This window comes from Hypanus sabinus, chromosome 7, assembly GCF_030144855.1.
Source record: "Hypanus sabinus isolate sHypSab1 chromosome 7, sHypSab1.hap1, whole genome shotgun sequence".
Lineage (NCBI taxonomy): Eukaryota > Metazoa > Chordata > Chondrichthyes > Myliobatiformes > Dasyatidae > Hypanus > Hypanus sabinus.
In genome coordinates this window covers 134,790,232-134,812,693 of record NC_082712.1, presented here as the reverse complement: position 1 = coordinate 134,812,693, position 22,462 = coordinate 134,790,232, and the positions used below count along the sequence as shown (strand labels likewise).

General features: G+C 41.1%; 1 protein-coding gene across 5 annotated transcripts in view; it reads right to left on the bottom strand.

The window, feature by feature from the left end:
* Window positions 1-22,462, bottom strand: part of eps8l2 (EPS8 like 2) — a 199,907-nt gene that overhangs the window by 31,689 nt on the left and 145,756 nt on the right. For 4 of the 5 annotated variants that reach the window (XM_059975679.1, XM_059975681.1, XM_059975680.1 and 1 more), the window contains 6 exons: window positions 17,672-17,798; window positions 17,085-17,173; window positions 14,581-14,655; window positions 13,562-13,710; window positions 6,533-6,710; window positions 4,944-5,077 (listed from right to left, as the gene is read on the bottom strand). In XM_059975679.1, coding sequence (XP_059831662.1) covers window positions 4,944-5,077; window positions 6,533-6,710; window positions 13,562-13,710; window positions 14,581-14,655; window positions 17,085-17,173; window positions 17,672-17,798 — 752 coding nt within the window. The remainder of the gene's footprint in view (window positions 1-4,943; window positions 5,078-6,532; window positions 6,711-13,561; window positions 13,711-14,580; window positions 14,656-17,084; window positions 17,174-17,671; window positions 17,799-22,462) is intronic. The other variant, XM_059975683.1, reaches the window with a different exon arrangement.

Genomic DNA, 22,462 nt, shown 5'->3' with positions numbered 1-22,462 from the left:
TTATCATATATTTGATCCATTGCACTCCTTTCCCTTCCTCTTACAGTAAATCACCAGTCTTAGTTCCCTGTGGGTCAACAACTCTCTTTGCAACTGAATCCCTGACTTCCAGGCCAACAAACCACAATCAATAAGGATAGGCAGCAACACCTCCACTACAATTATTCTAAACACTATTGCACCACAAGATTATGCCCTTAATTCCCTACTCCGTGTACACACATAATTGCATGGCATATTCTGCTCTAATGCCACCTGCCAATTCGCAGATGATACCACTGTAGTGAGCCAAGTGGTTAAGGCGTTCATCTAGTGATCTGAAGGTCGCTAGTCCGAGCCTTGGCTGAGGCTGTGTGTGTGTCCTTGAGCAAGGCACTTAACCACACACTACTCTGCGACGACACCAGTGCCAAGCTCTATGGTCCTAATGCCCTTCCCTTGGACAACATCAGTGGCGTGGAGAGGGGAGACTTGCAGCTTGGGCAATGGCTGGTCTTCCATAAAAAAAAAACCTTGCCCAGGTTTGCGCCCTGGAAACTTTCCAAGGCGCAAATCCATGGTCTAACAAGACTAACGTAGGCCTATCCTAAACACTGATGATTCTGAGGGCAGGAAGGAAATACAGAGGTCAGTAAAATACTGTCATGTTTACAGGAAGGGGGTGGTCCTGTCTACATCATTGGTGCTGAGATTGAGAGTGCTAAGAGGTCCAAGTCCCTAGGAATGAACATCACCAACAACCGATCCTGTTCTAACCACGTCAACGTCATGGCCAAGAAAGTTCACCAAAGCCTTTCCTTCCTCAGAAGACTAAAGATATTTGATGTGTTCCCTGACAACCTTATCAAGTTTTATCAATACCTTATAGAAAGAATCATATCTGGATGCATCATGGCTTGGTCAGGCAACTGGTCTGAACATGGGCCACAAGAAACTGCAGAGAGCTGTAGACACAGCTGAGCACATCACAGAAACCAACCTCTCCTCCATGAACTTCTTGCTGCTTCAGTAGAGTATCTAGCATAATCCAAGAGCCACCCACCATTCTCTCTTCTCGCCTCTCCCATTGGGCAGAAGATAAGAATCCTGAGAGCACGTACTATCAGGCTCAAGGACAGCTCGATCCTGCTGTTCTATTACTATTAAATGGTTCCCTAATGAGATAAGATGAATTATTGACCTCACAATCTACCCCATTATGATCTTGCATCTTGCTGTTTGCACTTTCTCCGTAGCTGTTACACCTCATTCTGCATTGTTATTGTTTTACCTTGTTCTATCTCAGTGCACAGTGTAATGATTTAATCTGTATGAACCGTCTGCAAGATACAGGTTTTTCACTGTATCTTACATGTGACAATAAAAAACTGATACCAATAATTTGTGACTTTTCAACATAACTGTTGACAGACAATTTGATTTAGATGAAATAACTAAGTGTCGCTGCTGACCACCGCGTGATTAGATGAAATGAGCACACATGCTTTTCAAATCAACTCAAAAATTATGGTAGTCTCTTGCTGGTAGCAGTTCTCAGTTGCTTGTGTGTTACCTTAAGCACTAAGATTTAGTGAGATATCGCAGGCTGAGCCAAAATCCTGTTTCTTCTTGACATACAATTTAACAATTGTGATCAAGGATCCCGTGCAATTTTCAATTCTGATGCTCATACTAAATTCAGCACAGAATGAATCAATAACAACCAAATTAATGTTTCATTTAAATCAGCGTATTATATAAATCTGGTCATTACGCAGGTATTTCAGAGCTGTGGAAAATTGATTTTTAGCTGCAAGAAAGCAGAAGCATGCAGAGCACCAACAATAAATGCTGCTAAAATTATCCAAGCCCAGCCACCATTAAATTCACAGCAAATTCTAATCATACTGTAATAAAACACAGACATAATTTTTTTGAGGCATCATAGAATCCAAGCTGGCAAAGCAAAAATTAGTTTGCCAATATGAGAGTAGCATGTTTCCAATGGGATCCATCCAGATTGGTAGATTGTTTTGGTGTGAGAAATGGTGACTTCCTCACTTAGTCTCCTTTTGATTATGCATGGTGCACTGCCAGTTTGTATGAACTGTCAGCAAGAGGGTGTCTCACTAACTGTTATAGGTTTCTGCCATTTCTGTTCAGTGACACGTGACTTGATTGCCTTTGACACAACTAATTTGTACATTGAATGTTAAGGAGTCATCGAACAACGGTTCACAGGAAAGGGCCACCAAATCAGTGCTGACCATCAAGCACCCACTTTTAAATTAATCCTATCCTAAACTTTTTTTATTTTTCTCCACATTTCCATCAACACCTTCAGATTCCACCAATCACTTAAACACTAGGTGCAACTTACATTGGGCAATAAATCCAGCAGCTCGCATGCTTTTTGGGCATGGGAGGAAACTAGAGCACCCAGACGAAACCCATACGGTCACAGAAAGAACGCGTGGGCTCTACACTGTCAGTACCAGAGGCCAAGACTGAGCTGCATTGTTGGCCTGCGATGCAGAGCTCTGTTAGCTGCATTACTGAACTGGTGCTGAGATTCAATACTTTGCATAGGGATCTACAGATCTGAGGAGAAGCAGACCAGCAATAGCACATTCTTCTTCAGGCAGTTCCCTGGAACTGAATATGACTTGGGGGGCCCATGCCTGATTTTTGTGTGCTGAAGTGGTTGATCAAGCCAATGTAACATCAACTGATTATCACAGTAGGAATGAAGGGGTGGGCAGATGCATCATTTGGGAACCTCACATATCTCTCACCATTTACACTGGGCTTTTCTCATGAATCATTTGTGGATGACATATGTTTTCTAGAAGGCTTCGAGAAGATCTTCAAATCATTTCTGTCACTTCATTATCTTGTGCTGTGGTAAAGTGTCTATTAAGGGAGGCTAGTGTCAGGCATTTTCACAATGTGGGCTCATCATTAGTGCTTGGTAGGTGTCATTAATGTATCATTGCTGTAGATATTTGTCCAGACATTGGAGAGGATGTTGATGTTGGCTTGTTAATCCTGTCAGTGGATTAGGAGTTTTCTGTGGAGGCAGTATTATTGATATCCCTGCAGTGTCTGAAATGCCTGTTGTAGCTTGTCGAACATCCAGAAGTAGACTGAAAAACAACACTTTCTGCTGTCAAGTAGACAATGAGCAATGTGTTGGTCATGATATTCATACACCATTTTCCTTGGAAGGCCAAAGACTATGCTGGCTTAATTAAATTAAAATACAGAAAAAAGTCAAAATAGAAAAGTTGGATAAATGTCTGCTTATGAAAGTCCAGAACACTCCTTGGATAGGTTTGACTAACTGCAGGTTGAAAATGTCAGCTGAACTGGACTTTATCTTTGGTTTCTCAGCGATCAACCATATTCCAGAGCAAGTAAACCATTTATAACCCAATAGTAGTCCAGAACTTCAGGAGACTGAGAACAGGATTCAACAAGTGATGATTGGTTGTTTCTTTGTTCATTCCAAATAGTTCTGAATTCACATGTAATTTGATTCAGGAGGGAAAATAATTGCAAGCATGCAATCTCCGAGCAGGGCTCTCTACTTTTTGCATTTACTGGTACAAGGCCCGTAATTATAGGACAATACAAGACATTGAAAGATCTCTATGCTTCTAGTTCCTGCTACTGCCATCTTTGGAAAAGCAAGTCATTGGCTTGGAATTCTCCCCGTTCATCTTACCACAGTGGCAATGAGTTACTGCCAGCAGCAGGATTTCAATGAAAGAGCATATTAAGAAAAACACAATGTTCTATTTCCAGTTGATATAGACGCTCAACAAAGGACTGCTGTCTGCTTCAGTAATATTTCATATTTTGATTCCCAAATGATGTTGTGACTCTGTCCAAGTCATGGCCAGTTAACCCCTAGGTGGCATGAATGGGGCAGGGTCAGGTCCCCTTCTGGCATATAAACTGATACATTTTATTCTGTTGCATATCAATTATAGTATGAATGATGTAATAGAATATTGTCTGCACTTTACCATTGGTTCCTCAGTCCATGGTGCATGTTAACACCCAGTCAGTCACTATGGCACTCGGTACCACCCAATGGATGTCGGACCATGATTGATCTCTGCAAATCACACCCCACTCATGCAGACAGAGCCTCTTGCCATAAACCTGAGGTCCAGGTTCATGTTCCTGAATCACTTCCAGCCTTGGCACTTTGAGTAAGGTAGTAAAACCATTCATCTCCTGATGGCTCTCCCTTTAGGATTTCTACCCTTATCATCCCACCCCTCAGCTGGTGGTGTAGTGCCATCCACACTGGACTTCAAGGTGAGTGGTCTCAGGTTCAAATCCAGCCGGGTCCTTGCACACTTTCCATCTGTGCTGAGTTGAGCGTTGAGCTAACCATTTGGCCTCGTAAAAATACAGACCAAAGTGCTAAAGGAACGGCAAGGTTGCCACACAACGTGCCACAAGGCATGGAAAGGATCAACAATGACAGCTTCAGCTGTTGTAGATTCACCCTCTCTGATGCAAGAACTGAATTTTGAGGTGCTGACTCCTTTCCTTACTAATATGTCAACTTAAAATAACAACAGAAACTTAATGCATCAACCCAGAATCCTTGCCCTTGTTTTAGTTCCCAGTTACTTCAGGATTACAAGTATTCCCTTCTTATTTAGAACTGAACTCTGTAGGACCAAAACCCTCTGCCCTACATTAATGGATGAAAGTGCAGCAGATATTTATATTCAATTATGTCAATAAATTCAAAATTTAAAATAAGCAGAATTCAACTGGAAATAGAAGATTTGAGTCTGGAAAGCTGTAATGCAAGACAATGGATCACAGAGTTTTCATTTACAGCCTTGCTGAGAAATTTTAATGCAATTAATACTAAACCCAGCAGAAGGAAGGGGAATGAACATTGTACCATTTCTCCACAGCATGTTAATACCAGTTACCTATCTACCGGCCGACTAGCACTCTGCTTATAAGCTTCTAAAGCGATATTCTGGTCACCAGTCTGGCCTCTTTTGAATGCCGGGTTACCATATTCGTACCCATTTGGTGGAGGGAAGCAGGGCGCCGCTGCTTGCTGGAAGACAAAAGTAGCAGAACAATGTTAAGAATACTGTATTTGCCTGCATAAATAATAAATTGTATTTCAATCAAGGAACCGTGAAATGACTGTACACCTACTCTTAATACAAATAGCTAATCAGCCAATCGTGCGGCAGCAACTCAATGCATAAAAGCATGCAGATGTGCTCGAGGTTCCGCTTTTGTTTAGGCCAAACATCAGAATGGGGAAGAAGTGTGATCTCAGGGACTTTCACCATAGGATGATTGCTGGTGTCAGACGGGGTAAAACCTACAGCAGAATACAGGCCCTTTGGTTTTCAGTATCTCAGAAACTACTGATCTCACGGAATTTTCACGCACAGCAGTTCCTAGAACTTACGGAGAATGGTGTGAAAAATAAAAAGCATCAAAATAAGGGGCGGTTTTGTGGGTTAAAAGACAATATTAATGGAAGAGGTCAGAGGAGAATGGCTAGACTGGTCCAAGCTGACACAAAAGTGACAGTAACTCAAATAACCACACATTACAGCAGAGGCGTGCAGAAGAGCACCTTTGAGTGGACATGTTGCTTCTTGAAGTAGATGGAGGAAGCAGCAGAAAGCCATGAACACTCAGTAGTCACTTTATTAGGACAAGGATGTACCTTAAGGAAGCATGGTGTTACTTTTGTGCTGGTTGTGCAAAAATCCTAAAACTAAAACCACATATCAGAAATATTTCTTATGGGTTCTTTTTCTTTGTTGCCTCAAGCTATGGAAAAAGTAGTTAAAGGCTCTGAAGGGTTGGAAATATTAAGTAAATATCCATATGAAAAGGACAAAATTCTGAGCTCAAATCAAAATTCAACTCAATGTTGCTGTTTTGGTTTTGACAAAGAGTGACAAGTTCATGCAAAAAGATGAACAAACAGACATTTTACCACCTATATGGTGCTCAACTATTAGAAAGAACTAGGCTCAGATAATGGAGGGCTAAGAGATTGCAGATGCAGAAAATCTGGAACAATGTACGTAGAGCTGAAGGAACTCAATGGATCAGGAAAAATGGTCAGCTAACAGTTCAGATCAAGAGGGGAGATAGCCATATAAAAAAGTGTGGAGCAAGACCTGGAAAGTGGCACGTGGATGCAAGTGAGGGAGGGGGAAGAATGGGAATGATGTAAGAAGCTGGGTGGTGCTACCAAATGCACTTTGAGTAAAATGAATAATAAGTTTGTATTATGTTTTCTTGCAGATTCATTCTGGGAAGTTTATTCAATTCTTTCTGAAAAGTGATGAATCCAAATTTGGATTTCCCCAGTCATTGTTGTAAATATACAGAACTCAGAGGTCGAAAAATGACATTTAATACATGCAAATAAGAAACTAGCTTCATATTAAACAAACAAATTTATCCAGTATTGTTGTATGTACATACACTGAAAAACACTTCAATACACACAAAGAGTTAACTAGGAAAATTGCCCCACCTCCACGGAAGCTCGCCTTATTTCCTCCTGTCTGCGTGGTGCATCTGTTGTGGCCTCTGTGCCCTGATGTGCATCTAATTCCCAAGGTACTCCACGGAAATTTTCTAGAGGTGGCTCCCAGCCATTTCTAAACTTTGGCACATATGGGGGAACATGGTAGTCCCTTGGCCAATCAGCTCTGAATGAAAGGGAACATGACCTTTTGATTATTAGATCCTGAACAGGGGTAGTAAACTTGTCTTTAAATGACACACTTGTCTTTAAATTCACCACAGAAATATTTCAACCATTTTCATTCTTACATCTGCATCAAAATAATTAATACTAGCATCAATGGCAGATATATTGTAAACTATCAAGATACAAAAGAAACAACACTCATTACTCTCGGTTACTTTGTCTCTATATCTGGGGAAAGAAAATTTAAATTTTTACTTTCACACCACAAAAGGTTTCAAAGTACACTTCACTGTTAATAAATTACGTTGGAAGCGTCAGCAATATTACTTAACAATAGGGTGGCTGCAAGTTTGTATCCACCACAATGTCACCAAGATTCACAGTGTAGAATTTTTACCTTCAAACTGCTTTCACACAGCTAATCTCACACTTACTGAGCTGGTTTGCATTGTGGGTTTCTATCCACAGACAGTGCAGGTTATATCAAACTTAAGAGAGGAGGCAGACTCATATTTGTGTGACAGCTGCTTTGCTATTAGTACCAATATCTCTTTTAGTTTCTCTAATCCACATATAACAGACATACAATATATTTCTATTGTCTATATCTTTATTTGTGCTGTACGTTACACTTGACACTTCTCTCAACATATTTTCATAAATTTCTTCTAGAATCAATTTCTTATCTACTTAGTGCACGTCACAAGTTTTATCTCTGCATGTTCTATATAATACATATGGAGCAATTGCGATTTAGTGATTCACAGGAGTTCCGGGTGAAATACTGAAACCAACAACAGGTGAGAAATAATGTCAGCAGCTGCGGGTGAACCATGCACTTTGTCCACAAACTTTGGATTGTTTGGATGTTTCAGCCTGAGAACGAGGTGCTGCATTACAGGCACTGCTCTGCAGAGGGTACTACTGCAGTGATTTTTATGAACCTATAAGTGCCAAGATGAAGCATGTATGATAGAAATCAAAAACAGCGCAGCAAATATTGAATATATTACAGAAATCAATCTCAGTGAGAAGAGCGATAACGCTTCCATTGTGATGTAGTTTTCTTTACTATTATTTATCTGGTGCAATTTTACCATTTTGCTAGTAAAGAACTTCAGCACTCCAACATCAGATGTACAGATGACAGTATATCCTCAGGTTTGCTTGTTTTTAAGGCATTAAATAATATAATATCACATTAGGTTTACATAACATTTCATATATCATTTATTCTGGTTATGTAACATTTGAGAACAGCTTTAGTTACTGAAGTACTAGTGTACAATTTCCTGCAAGCATCTAACTGACAACATGGCTGATATACTTTATGCATAAATGCACAGCCTTTTGTAGGAAATAGTTCGTGCGTACTTCAGTTGCTAAGGTGTCTGAAGATTGAAACTGCAGATGCTGGAAATCTGGAATTGCTGGCCAGGCACTTCCGTAGAGAGAGAAACATAGGCTTCAATTAAAAAAAAACCCTCGAAAAAAGTGGAGAAAGATCTGGGGGAAGTGACTTCAACCTGAACTGTTCACTTTCTCTTTCTGCATGTCCTACTGAGCATTTCCAGCAGTTTTCTGGTCTTTTTTTATTTTTGCTGAATTGACTGTCCTATTTTGAACAGAACCACTTGGGTCTTATGCTGAGTTGGTTATGTCCAACTAGCTAGCAACAGACGAGCTGTAGTTGATTATCAGTACAAGGGGAGATGAGACAAAGAGGTTACTGTTCTTACATCTAATTAGTAACATTGTTCAAGGTATAGTGATGAGGTGGAGACAGGGGTAGGGTGAAACATAGACTTTGATCAAACAGAAAGCTGTAATTTCCATTATTGATAGAATGAAAACATTCCTTAAATGGAGGAAATACCAGCTACTGTCATGGAATGGAATAACCTGGTGAGTCACTGAAATCCATACCTTATCAGATCACTGATGGATTGACCCTGGAATGGTTGTCAGTTCTTATAGGGTTCAGTTGGTGGCACAGATCAAAAAGAGAAATGGGATGTTATCCCAGTGGAAAAGGTTTCAGAGGCCAGACTATAGATGGTTTCAATAGGTCCAGAATCATTAAGCATCCTCATGTTTGTAGGTTCTACCAAAATTGTGGCTTAGACCCCAAACATTTGGCCAAAATTATTTCCCCACTGACATATAATCACTGTTTAAGCTCATTTAGATGGGACCTGCTCCATCCACGGCTGACTATCCATCAACTTCAATCCAGGAGTCCTTCCAGGACACTTGGTAGGGCCAGGAGCTTGAAGATTCCATGGTTAGCTAAAGCTGCATTGCCTGTCAACATAAACTTCTAAATCTCCATCCCGGACATTCTGTAGTGCATCCAAATTGTCTGGATAGTGAAGTTCAGAATCCAAAGACCAGAGATTCTACACATGCTGGAAATCCGAAGCAACACACACAAAATGCTGGAGGAACTAAGAAAATCAGGCAGTATCTATGGAGGGAAATAAGCATTCAATGTTTTGGGTCAAGACTCCTTATCAAGACTGGAAAGAAATAGGAACAGGGAGAAATAGCCAGAAGTTAGAGCAGTCAATGTTCATGCCATAAGGTTGGATACTACCTAGATGGAATATGAGGTGTTGTTCCTCCAACCAGAGTTTGGCCTCGACAGGACAGGAGAGGACACCATGGTCTGATGTGTCAGAATGGAAGTACAATTGAAATGGGAAGGCACTGGGAGATCCTAGCTTTTGCAGTGGACAGAACAAATGTGCTCAATAAAGTGAGCATTGCCACACTTGGAAAGACTTCCTAGGGCCCTGAATGTGGTGAGACATCAGGTCCCACTTGCAGGGATAAGTGCCAGGAGCTAGATTAATGTGGAGGGACAAGTAGACAAAGGAGTCACATAGTAAGTGATCGCAAATGGAAGTGGGGGGGGGGGGGCGGGGAGGAAAACTCTGTTTAGTGGTAGGATCCCATTGGAGCTGGTGGAAGTTTCGGAGAATAATGTGCTGGACATGGAGACCGATGGGTTGCTAGCTAAGCATAAGGAGAAATCTATCCTTGTTATGATGACAGGAGGGTGGGGTGAGGGCAGGTGTGCAGGAAATGGGTGAGGTGGTGGTGGAAGAGAAATCCCACTCTTTAAAAAGAAGAAGCCATTTCAAATGTTCTAAGATGGAAAGTCTCATCCTGAGAACAGATATGGTGGAAGTGGAAGAGCTGAGCAAAGGGAATAGCATCTTTAAAACTGACGAGGTAGGAAGAGGTATAGTTAGAGTCAGTAGGTTTGTGATAGATAACAATGGGCAGTCTGTCTCCAGAAACATCAATCTCTGCTGACTGAGGCAGATTTATTTTGGCATAGAGTAAGATATAGGGGATGAGGAAAAAAAATTGTAGCTATCTATTCAGAAGTATTATATGTGCCAGTGAATTCAGCTGAAAATTGAGTCATTACAAGTTGTGTAAATTCTTTATTGTTTTACTGGAGCCCACATTCAAGTCATTCAAGTGGTAGCTAGATGAAGCGATTCAGGAATGTTATTTGCTCACTCAGCCTGTGTGCAGAAGCAAGAATCGTCCCAGAACTGAACTGCATTCACACAGTAAACCTGGGTTAAACATTCATGAACAATATGCCTTGACAGCTGTTTTTGCAAAAAGCTGCATGTTGCATTCTACTTTTAGGTTAAAAATCAGTCTTAACTTATCTCTCAAATTATAAGTTTCCAAACTGAAACCTTTGAATTATGGATTTATGACAAGAGGATTATTTTGAAATAGCCATATTGAATATTTGTCACTGCCTCATGGAAGCTGCTAATGTCTGCAAAGAAGTCCCTAGAAATGTGTTATTACTTACAGGGTTTGTCAATTACCAATTTCTGCAAATAAGTTGTATATTTTGCCTGAGAAGAACAAGTTATTGTGTTTCTCAGGAGTGTATTAATTTGTTAATTGGATCAGCACACAGAAACATGAAAGAAACCTTGTTGATGTTGAAAGCTCACAAACACGAGAAAATCTACAGATGCTGGAAATCCAAGCAACACACATAAAATGCTGGAGCAACTCAGCAGGTCAGGCAACATCAATGGAAAGCAGTGTAGTCAACATTTCAGGCCAAGACCATTTCAGTCCTGACGAAGGGTCTTGGCCCGAAACATCAACTTTTCCATAAATGCTGCCTGGCCTGCTGAGTTCCTCCAGCATTTTGTGTGTGTCATGTTGAAAGGTATCTGTCACATTTGATCATCTGAGTGTAGTGAGAATCACAGATTGGACCACAGACAGCAGTAGTGCTAACACCATTGCAGGAGGAAATCAGTTGCCAAACTGCAAAATTGAATCCCACTCATTGTGTGTTTTCTGGATATGTTATATCTACTATAACAGTAATCCAGACATAGAGAGCAGGCCACAGGGAATTGTAAAAATATTTCATTTATGGCAGTAGGGAATTTCAACATCCCCAGTGTCAGTGTGAAAGGTTCAGGAGGTGGAATTTTTAAAGTGCACCCAAGATAATCTTGGTAGAAAAGGGGAGGTACTGGATTCATTCTTTTAGAATGTAGTCAGGCATGTGGAGAGCACAAAAGGGAAAGAGTGTTTCGGAGATGTTGACTATAACTATGTAAGATTTAAGTTTGCTGTGGAAAAAGACAAGGATTGGAAAGTAAGGTTCTAAACTTGGGTAAGATTAATTTCACTTTTGTTAAGGCTGGACCCTGTAAAAGTAAACCGGCAGCCCCTTTTGTGGGTAAATCCATATGTGAGCAGTGGGAATCATTAAGAATAAAGTTAATAAGTATAAGACAAGGACAAGTTCAACAGGTGCAATATATCTCAGTAAAGAGCAGACTGGAGAGATGAAATAAAGGGGAGCTTAAGGTTGGTTTAGAAAAGTGAAAGCAGCAGAACCTGTAAAAGGAATATAGAACATGTTTCAAGATAATAAAGTACTCCCGAGGGCAAAGAGGAGGCATCAAATAGCTGTGGTAAGATTAAAGGAAATCTGAAATTATTTTATCAATATATTAAGGAGAAGAAAGTAAGAGGGAAAGACTCGGCCCCATTAGGAACCACTGAGCCAATGGTATACGGAGGATGGAGAACATAGTTTTAAGTCAATATTTCTTATCTGTATTCACCATGGAGATGAATATTTTAGTTGGAGAATTCATGGAAAGTTATGATGAAATTCTAGAACAAATTACCACCTAAGATGGGGTAGTATTAAATGTCTTAGTGTATCCCAAGCTGCTATGAGAGGCAATGGGTGCTATTAGTGGTAATGGTCTGGGTATAAATTTTCAAATCTTTTCTGAGGTATCAGATGATAGTGGTCCAGTAAGTGTGGTACCTTTAAGGATAGAAGCACAACAGGAATGAGCCTAGTAACTCCAGGCTTGCTAGCCTATTGTTGATGATAGACAAATTATTGAAAAAGCTTTTAAGGATGGGATTAATCTGAACTAAACTGAACTAAGATTGATCAGGGGTAATCAGCATGTCTCTATTAAGCAAAAATCTGGTCTGATTAATTTGATTCAATTCATTGCAGAGGGGATTAAATATATTGAATTAGCTAGTGCAGTTGAAATGATCTACATGGACTTCACTAATGTCTTAGATGATGCTTCAAGTCAGAGGCTGGTCCAAAGGGTGAGGACTGAGGAAAATTTGACAAATTGGATCTGAAGCTGGCTTGGTGATAAAGGGAAAACATGAGGATTCTTTTGTGAGACTGTAAGCCTGTGACCAGTAGACTACCAGAGGGATCAGTGGGGGGCCCTTTGCTATTTGATATAAACATTAACAGTCTGGCTGTGAATGTGCATAGAGATATGACTAGCAAATTTACAGGTAACAGGAAAAAATAGCGCTGTTCTTGGCAGTGTCTTGATGACTATAATATGATAATAATGATGAGCAAGCAAAATAAGCAGTGGAAGAACAGATGGGAAAAAATGCAGGATGTTTCATTTTGGGAGACCTAATGAGGTTAAGACGATGTTAGTGAGCACTGAGGAATAGAAGGATCATAGTACATGTGGCCAGGTATGTCACCCTGAAGGCAGCAGCACAGGTAGATACCATGGTGCAAAAGGGATGTGGGATGTTGGCTTTCATTTGGTGGGGCACCGAATACGAGATCAGGAAGTGTCTTATACTCCATATAAACATTCCATAAACATCTATTAATCTGTAACCAGAGTGGCTTGTGGCTTGTACTTGCTGGAGAAGAATGTGAAGGATCTAACTGAAAGGTTAGATAGAGTGGGAGTGGAGAGGATTTTCTTTTTAGCAGTGAGGATCTAAGCACAGCCTCATAACACAGGGACGAACCTTTAGAACATAGAGGAGGAGGAGTTTCTTTAGAAAGAGGGTGGGGAATCTGTGGAATTCATTGTCTCAGATGGCTGTATAGGTCAAGCGACTGGGTATATTTAGAATGGAGCTTGTTAAGTTCTTGATTAGTAAGAGCATTAAAGGAGAAGACAGGAGAATGGGGTTGACCGGGATAATAAATAACAGACCTAGTTCTGCTCCCATGTGTTACAGCCTTATGTCTTACTACAGTCTTTTCTGTCTACCACACCAGAAGAAAAAGGTTATGGAACTGGATAGGAGCAGAAGAAACTCTCCAGGATATTGCCTGGGACATGCAGTTCAGCAATGTGGAGAGGCTGAATGGGATGGCTGTGTTGGTGATGCCAACAGAGAGATCTCCAAACCAACATACTGCCTGACCAATCCTGCAGAAGACACGTCTTACAATAAACATTGTTATCTACACAGTGGAATCATGACTTTTTCCTTCCTGCAGCCAGCTTCTCACAAAAGAATGGATTCTTGTTCCCTCACCTGGACCTGGTCCATGCCTCTCCCAGTGTCTCCCAGAGGGAGATTTCTTTTGGAGTTAGGTGTCCCCTTAGAAACTCAGTAGCATCCTTGGAAAGCAGAGGGCTTATGATAGATCTGGCAACTTCTGGCCCTCCGGTGCCATTAATTACCTTACCAAAAAAAGCACACCATGAGAATCAAATGCCAAACAGATGAGAAGCATTTCCTTGCATACACGTTGCCTTATTATTTGTTTGTAAGTCAGTCAGACTGCAAAGCTGTCTACAGGTGATCTTGTGGGTTTAGGTGAAATACTCCTGATTTTGGCCACATGTAGTGCTAGGAAGGCACTGGCATCTATTTCATTCAGCCCTTCATATCTCTCATTTCCCTTGATAGGTCCCCTGAGGCTCAGGACATTCAGTGGAGTCTTTTAAAAATAAAAGTAACATAAAAGTGGAAGCAAACATAGCCTCTGAAATAACTCAAGGTCCATCCTACCTCATGTGAGCTGGTTGAGTACCTGCTCCTGACTATCCTGCATAAAAATGAGAGGTGTACAGATTGGGTTCACTGTTTTTTATACTGTTGGAGGAGTTGGATACAAAGGCAGGGTAAAACAATACCCACTCTTGTCTTTCTAAACAGTCCAGATTTCTTGAGGAAACTATAGATAACCTCAGTACCTATGTAACTACTTCTGTTTGAAGATGGGAGAAAATTTAAACACAATTGATGATTCCTGGCCGAAGACCTGCTCTGAAGAATTAGGTTTTAATGAGGTATGATCTGAAATCCAGGCTTGAACGAGAGGCAATAAAGCAGTATGGATACATGCAAAGTAATCCCTTTCTACATTTTTATATCTAGAACATGAATTGAAGAAGGCTTTGGGGCAAGAATATTTTCTAACAGATATCAAATAGATAATCCCCTTCCAAATAATTGACATGCCTTCCACCACCTCCTCCATGTCGCACCCCCCCCCACCTCATCCATTCCATTAACGACCGTTCATCAATAGAAAAAAACAAGTTTACCACTTCAAGTGGCCCAAACAGGAAATGAAGCAATTCCACTGCATTTGGATTTTGGATGTGCCTTTTCAGTTTCGCCTGTAATAAGAACAGAACCTATCAGTGGCTGTAAATATATAGAACAGAATCAGGCCCTTCAGCCCAAGCAGTCCATGCTGAACTGTTATTCTGCCTCATCCCATGGGCACATGGGCCATAGCTCAGCTCTCCATATCCCTCAATGGGAAAAATATTCTGCACAAGCTGACGATTAGGAAAGACCACAATTCCACTGTTCTTCAGACCTTCATAAGATGGCAGAAATATTAGGCCCATTTCAGGTTAATTTCCTTCTACACAGGCAACAGCTCCATCCTGAATGTCTTGTTGAATCAGAACAGAAAGCTTAGTTCAGTGGCCTTGCAGAATATAAGGTGCTTAATCTAATTTTATGGATTTTATTCCTTCTGCCTGCGGGTTGTTAAACCCAATCCTAAGTATAAAATAAAGGGCTAATAACAATTAATTCATTAGAATGCTGGACCTTTCAGACTATTTTGATCTGTATAACGCTATCTATCTTGTCTCAGTGAAGCAGGTAGAGGTAAAAGGTATAATTCACTCAGTTTCACTTTAGTAGATGGAAGGATATGGAAAAATTAAATCAACAATGGCTTTGACCTCTGGGGATCAGCAGCATTTCCCGGCTGAAATGGAAATGTTCCAGGGAAGATGCTTTAAATACAATGAACAGCGGGATGTAGAACATCTGGAAATTTTGTAAAATTTCGCAAGAAGAAGCACTTGGAATGCCTGAAAAATGGTCAAAGTATGAAAGCACTCCAACTTATGGCACTGTTGTGGACTTTGTGGGGAGAAGAACATCTATCACAGTTGTCTTATTTAAAACACACCTTCACAAAAAAGATGTATGTGATTTCAAACATACCTGAAAGCAAATTACATGTTCTCTGGAAATAAAAAAATTCCTTTAAATAGAGTCATAGAAACAAACAGCACAGAAACAAGCCCTTTGGTCCAAATGCTTGATGCTATTAAAAGTTCCCTTCTATACTAAACTCATTTGCTGATGTTTGACCCATATCCCTCTAAACCTTTCCTATCCATGTACCATCTTCTGGTAAGATGGTGGTGCACTTGGATGCAGCGGCCTCTTCAGGCCAACCAAAGGTGTCACTGTTATTTATAAATGTCTTTTTTTCAATTGCAAGACATTAAGAACTTTAAGTACTGCAGGTCTATCCCATCAGTCAGTTGATCATTGGGGATGAGCTGGAGGAACTGGACGATGCGGGCCATGTTGCTACCTGCAACAGAGAGGAGTCTGAGTCGGTGCACAAAGGCAGTGTCTAGTCTAACAGTGAGTGATGGTCTTGTCATTTTTTTTTGTGATCGCAAGACCCTGTTGGACTTTGGTGATGTGGAATGCTGCATCCGGTACAGGGTGTATTGGTGGGACTGATGGTGGGGGAGCTGTGTGGCCTTGGTCGCAGCGTGAACTAGGCCTCGTGCCAGGATGTTGCCTATTGTAACTGCCCAGGGAAGTTGATGCCGGAGTGCTATGGCATGGCGCCCATGCTGGTGTCGGTGTTCGCTTGGTGGAAAACTAGTTGGATTGCATTCTTGCTGACAACATCCATGGATTCAGAAACTTTGGTTTTTCTTTGTGTGACTGTATGTTTATTTTATATGTTCTATATGTACCTTGTGCTGTGTATGACTGTTGGTACTGTGTTTTACACCTTGGATCCAAAGATACGCTGTTTAATTTAGCTGTACTCATGAGTATTCATGTGTGGTTGAACTGCCTGTTAACGCACCTGCTACTTCAACTACTTCCTCTGGCAGTACATTCCATACACTGACAGTCCTGCCCTATGAGTTAAAAAGTTGTCTCTCAAGTTGGTATTAAATGTCTCCCCTCTCAGCATAAACCTATACCCCCTATTACTTGATTCTTCAACCCTGGGAAGAAGCCTCTGAGCACTCACCTCATCTAGTTTTATACACCTCTAATATGTCACTCCTCATTTTCCTACTCTTCAATGAAGAAATTCCCAACCTGCTCAACTTCTCTTCATAAATCCTGGCAACATCTTTGTAAACCTTCTCTGTCCTCTTTCCAGTTTAATCGCATCTTTCCTATAGTAGGGTGACCAAAACTGAACACAATATTCCAGACGTGGACTTACCGGTGTCTTATACATCCCAATTACTTTACTTAGTGCCTTGACTGATGAAGCCCAGCATGCCAAATGCCTTCTTCACCACCTTCGTTACCATTCCTCTAATGTGTTAAATTTCCCAGGGTTCTACCATGCACTATGAAATTCCTACTCTCTGTGTCTTCCCAAAATGCTATCCCTTGTACTTATTAGAATTAGACTCCATTTGCCATGACTTGATTGCCTACTCGATTGGGACATGATTTCCTACCCTCAAAACCACACTTTTGGTCCTTAATCAACCCCCTCTAGAGGTTTAAAATCATCTGGGTGAATTCTTACCAGCAAATTCAATGTTAGCTTGATCTTTTGAAAACAGTCGGTAAACTCTGCTGGTAGTGGTGGCTTTGCCCTTAGAGTAAGCATGCCCTCTGCACAAAGGACAAGGAGAAAGAACATATTATAACAAAACTCACTTATTTCTTAAATATAAACAGAAAAGATACTGACAGATGCTGGAAATCCAGAATAGTATACGCAAAATACTGGAGGAACTCAATGGATCAAAGTCCTGATGAAGGGTCTCAGCCTGAAATGTTGACTGTTAATTCCTCTCCATAGGTGCTTCCTGAAGTGCTGAGTTCCTCCACCATTTTGTGTGTATTTCTTAAGCAATATTAACACATGTCCTTTCCCTCAGCAATGCGGCCACAGAATGTTTTCCACTTTTTGTGCTTGATGAGATATATGTAAGTAGCACGTGAAGTATAAGGCAGCAGTGTAAAAGACAGCAAGTGCCAAAGGAATGAACGGACATGCAGAGATAAAAAGGGAAAAGTAAAAGTGTAAGGCAGGAAAACAAGATGAAGAAGAAAGCAGAACAAGGAAATGAGTGAACATAAAGAAGAAAGGAGAGGGGTGCTTCCTACCGGCTGGTGCCTTTTTTTTGTTCTTTTTGGATCTCTTCCTCTGGTTCAGTTGATTGTAGGCCTCAGCAGCCTTCTGAAGCTTGGCTACAAAAAACTCAATGTCGTCCAGTATGCAGTTTAGAATTTGCTGTAGGAGGAGAAAAAGAACAATCAGAGTTTGAGGCAATGGCATGATTTGTAAAGTGCAATAAAGTGAGAGTCCATTTCATTTTCCATGAAGCCCAACATCTGAATAGAGCCTCATATCAATATTGAGGATAAAAATGAAATATGTTTTCAAACCATAAGAGTATAAAGGATGGGTTCATCTGATGTTTGATCCCTGTGTGTTTAATTCAACCTCATTCCAGTGAATTATCATGTACCATGCATTACCTTTGATTCAAGATTCAATATTGAAGATTGCTTTTTGTCATTGTTCAGTACATGAGTGCAAAGGAAAACAAAATGATTGTTACTCTGGATCCAATGCAGCATAAAAAAAGCCAAGCTTAAGGAATGCAATAAAAAACAAAAAAAAGTTAGAAATATAAAAGTAATCCTATAAAACACAATGTAAAAGTGACTGAGTGTGAGCTTCCATTCATAGACTGGCTATATGTACTGTACATAAAATGACAATGAGTGCAGGGGTATTTGCACATAAGGTGACTGGCAGAAAATGATAGTGACAAAGGGACTCTTGGAAGGAGGGATTGTTCTAGGGAGCAGCAGGCCATATGAAAATACAGAAGGAGAGCGACTGAGTCAGTGTAGGAATGAGGTGTGGAGTGTAAGCATAAAGTGGCAGGACATGGGGTTATGAATGGTCCTGAGGGGCTGTGGCTCCACTCCTTACATTAGCTGTCAAGGGGGTGCAGTAAGAGAAATGTTTCCTTTGTGGGATCCTTGAGGTATCCAACAGTGATTTTTCTGCAGCAGTACTTCTGATAACAGAGAGTCTGAAGGTCATCGTTGAAGGTGGTAGCCCAGATGGTGTAGGCTTATTCGCGGCCTCTTGCTTGGTGATAACAAGTGCTGTGTTAGAGGGTCTTGGAATCAGAATCAGGTTTATTATCGCTGAAATATATCATGAAATTTGTTGCTTTGTTGCAGCAGTACAGTGGAAGACTTAACATATTTTCTAAGTTTCAGTAAAATTTAAATAATTCAAACAGAGTAATAGTGAGGTAGAGTTTAAGGGTTCATGGACCATTCAGAAATCTGATGGCTGAGAGGAAAAAGCTGTTCCTAAAATAGTGATTAGGTCCTTAGGCTACTCTACCTTGTGATACTATATGACTCTTGGTAGTATTAGAAGAGGACATGCATGGGTGATGAGGATCTTTAAAGCCTTTCTCTCAGCTATATTGGACCCTTTCCAGTTCACTTATTGCTCAAATTGACCCACTGACGCTATAATAGCCTCTGTCCTGTCCCACTTGGAAAGTGGAGTCTCACATGCCAGATTGCAGTTTGTAGACTTTAGGTCTGCACTTAACACCATCATACCCTAGAAGCTGGTGGGAACACTGTCCTCACTGAGTCTCAACATCTCTGTCTGTAACTGGATCCTAGACTTCTTAACAGAAAGACAACAGTCAACCCATATGGGCAGCAACAGCTCTAGTCCCACTACACTGAGCACTGGTACTCCCCCAGGGCTGGATGCTCAGCCTGTTGCTGTTCACACTGCTGATGTATGACTGTGTCACAGGATTCAGCTCAAGCCATGTCATCAAGCATGCAGATAACACAACAGTGGTTGGACTCATCAACAATAATAATAAGATGGAGTACAGAGAGGAAGTGGAGCGGCTGGTGGAATGGGGTGGGAAGAACACCCCAAGTTCGGACATGGAGAAACCAAGGAAATCAATGAATTTCAGGAAGATGCATTCCCTCTGGGAATACATGGCTTGTCCTTTGAGAGAGTTAAATGCACCGAGTTCCTGGGAACTCACATCATGGATGATCTCTCCTGGTTCCGTAATATCACCTGAACAAGAAGACACAGCAGTGTCTCCACTTGCTAATGAGATTGAGGCAATTGAGGCTCCACCCCCTCCTCCCTGATCTGAACTGTATTCTACAGGAATACCATTGAGAATGTCCTGACAAGTTGCAACTTCATCTGGTCTGGGAGTAGTCGAGAACAGTGAGAATGGCTGAGAGGATCATAGGGGTCTCCCTTACATCCATCGGGGGCATTTATCAGTAGTTATGCATACACAGAGCCCCTAGGATTATTAAGAATCCCACCCATCCATCTAGCATCTTCTTTGACTTTCTAGATCAGGCAGGAGACTCCAATGTGTTTATGCCCTCAGGCCATTAGACTTCTGAACTCCCTGCAGCATCACCCTCAAAGTATCACAGGTTTCTCTGTTCTGTACCTTACAATACTTAATTTATGAACTTTAGTTTGTTATTTATGCATGATTCATCTGTAGATTTTATCCTTACTTTCATAAGTTATTCTATGTTTTGTGTACTACTATGCTTTACACTCCGGTTCAGAGAAACGTCTCATTTGACGATATATGTGTATAGAGTTAAATGACAATAATCTTATCTTGACTTGACCTGACTTAATGATGGATGTCACCTTTTTGAGGCACTGCCTGCGTCCTTGGCAAAATAGGATGCTCATTGTGATAAGACTGTATTGTAAGCATTCTGCCTGGAACAGAACCCCATTCCTTTCTGGTTGAAGTGTTACTACAATTCTGCTAGGAGGGGATTCCAGGATTTGCAGTATATCCAGCCAGCAATTGGAATTAGAATTCGAATTGGTTCATTGTTGTTGCATTTACAGTGAAAGGCTTGCCGAGCATTCTGTTGCGACAGGTCACATTATTGCACAGTGCATTGCGATAGTACGAAGTAAAATAACAGCAGAATGCAGGATAAAGTGTAACAACTTCAGAGGAAGTGCAGTGCAGGTAAATAATAAAGTCCAAGATCATAGTGAGGTAGATTGTGAGGGCAAGAGCCCATTGTATTCTACTAGGGGATGATTCAATAATCTTATGATGGCAGGTAGAAGCTTGGTATTGTACACTCCTAGGAACTTGAAGCTTTCAACCCTCTTAACTTCAACATCGTTGATGAAAACAGGAACATGTCCACCTTCCCCCTTCCTCAAGTCAATTTCCAGTTATTTTGTTTTGCCTGACATTGAGGAAAAGTTTGTTGTCATGACACCAAGTTACTAAGTTCTCAATCTCCTTCCTGTACTCTGACTCTGCACGGTTTGAGGTACAGCCAACTAAGGTAGCATCATCAGCAAACTTGTAGATGGAATTAGAGCAGAATCTGGAAATGTAGTCACAAGTGTACGGGGAGTAGAGTAGGGGGCTGAGGATGCAACCATGTGAAGCACCAGTGTTGATAATCATCATAACGTGGGGTTGCTGCTTATCCTTACCAAATGTGGACTGCTGGTCGGGAAGTTGAGGATGTGGTTCCAGAGGGAGGTGTCGACTCCTAGGGCCAATAAAGGACTGGTTAATCCTGCACTAATAAAGCTGTTAATCTGTTTGATGTCCCTGCAGGCAGATGAACTTCAGGAGGGGCTGGCACCAGTAGCACTTGAATGCACTGCTTAAAGCCAATTCGCACCCCATATATTGGCGTTGTGAAAATCATGCTGATCAAAGGGAGATGAAAATTAGCACAGTATGAGCAAGTCTGAGTTCCTGCTTTTCCAACATTACCTCTTGGAAGGGCAAAAAAGAACCTTCTATTTCTTTTGGGAACCTGGTGGGGGGAGGGAGGGCTCTAGTCGAGCACTGGCTGACAGGAAGTTAAGAAACAAGAGATAATCCAATACCAATTTTGCAGGTACCTTTTGGCTCGGAGCAGAGTCTACTTTAGTATATGATAGTTGCAGGCAACTCCATTGGCATACTTGTAGAGTTAACCATTGGACAGTGGCTAATAGCTAAAGTCACATGCGTCACTGCAGCAGAAACAAAATCCACTCAGTGAGGGGTGTGGAAACTGAGATCTCACCTTGCTTCCCATGAAGTTTGTCCAAAACACCTTACAGGGTGTCACAGCAATGAAAAAATTTTGCCCTTCAAATGAGAAAACTGAGGTATCACTCAGAGGAAGTGACAGTGGCTTCACTTGACATAAATCTGCTGTTCCTTCTCAGGGATATGGGCCTGGTGATCCCATTACTGCCACGTCACCTCTCTCCTTGCTCTTACTTGTTAGTCAACCACCAGTCAAATCTGCTGCTACTCATGCAGAGCTTGTACATCTGGCCTATCACTCCCTATCATTATAGCTCAGGACTATCTGCAGATTACCCAGAGGTGAATGGTTTCCAATAGACAGCACCAACCACATGTGCAGTGCCACACAGGAAGAAAGACATTAACAGGATGCACGAAAGCAAGTTATTGAGATTTCTATGCAATTTGACATGATTTGGTGATGAAATTTAGTTTGGAAAGTTCATTTTGTGTGATTTTTTGTTTTTTTTGTTTTTGCCTGATAGTCAAACAGATGTTGGGATGGTGTGCACCAGGGACAGGTAAGAGCTACATGCTCTGTGCAGAAGTCATCACCTCAGAGCAAAGTCATCTAGCACCTTGATAACTTCAGTAAGATTATATCAAAAGGACACCAAATGTTTGTAATTTGTTGTCACAACCTTTTGATGATTTTTAGAAGTAGTTTTGCTGGGTATTTCTCCTTGCTGCTAAATGAACGTTGAGCTGTACTGGATAACAAGAGGGCATAAATTGGCTGCCAATATGGACTAAATGGATCAAATATTCTTTGCAAAATGATTGACTT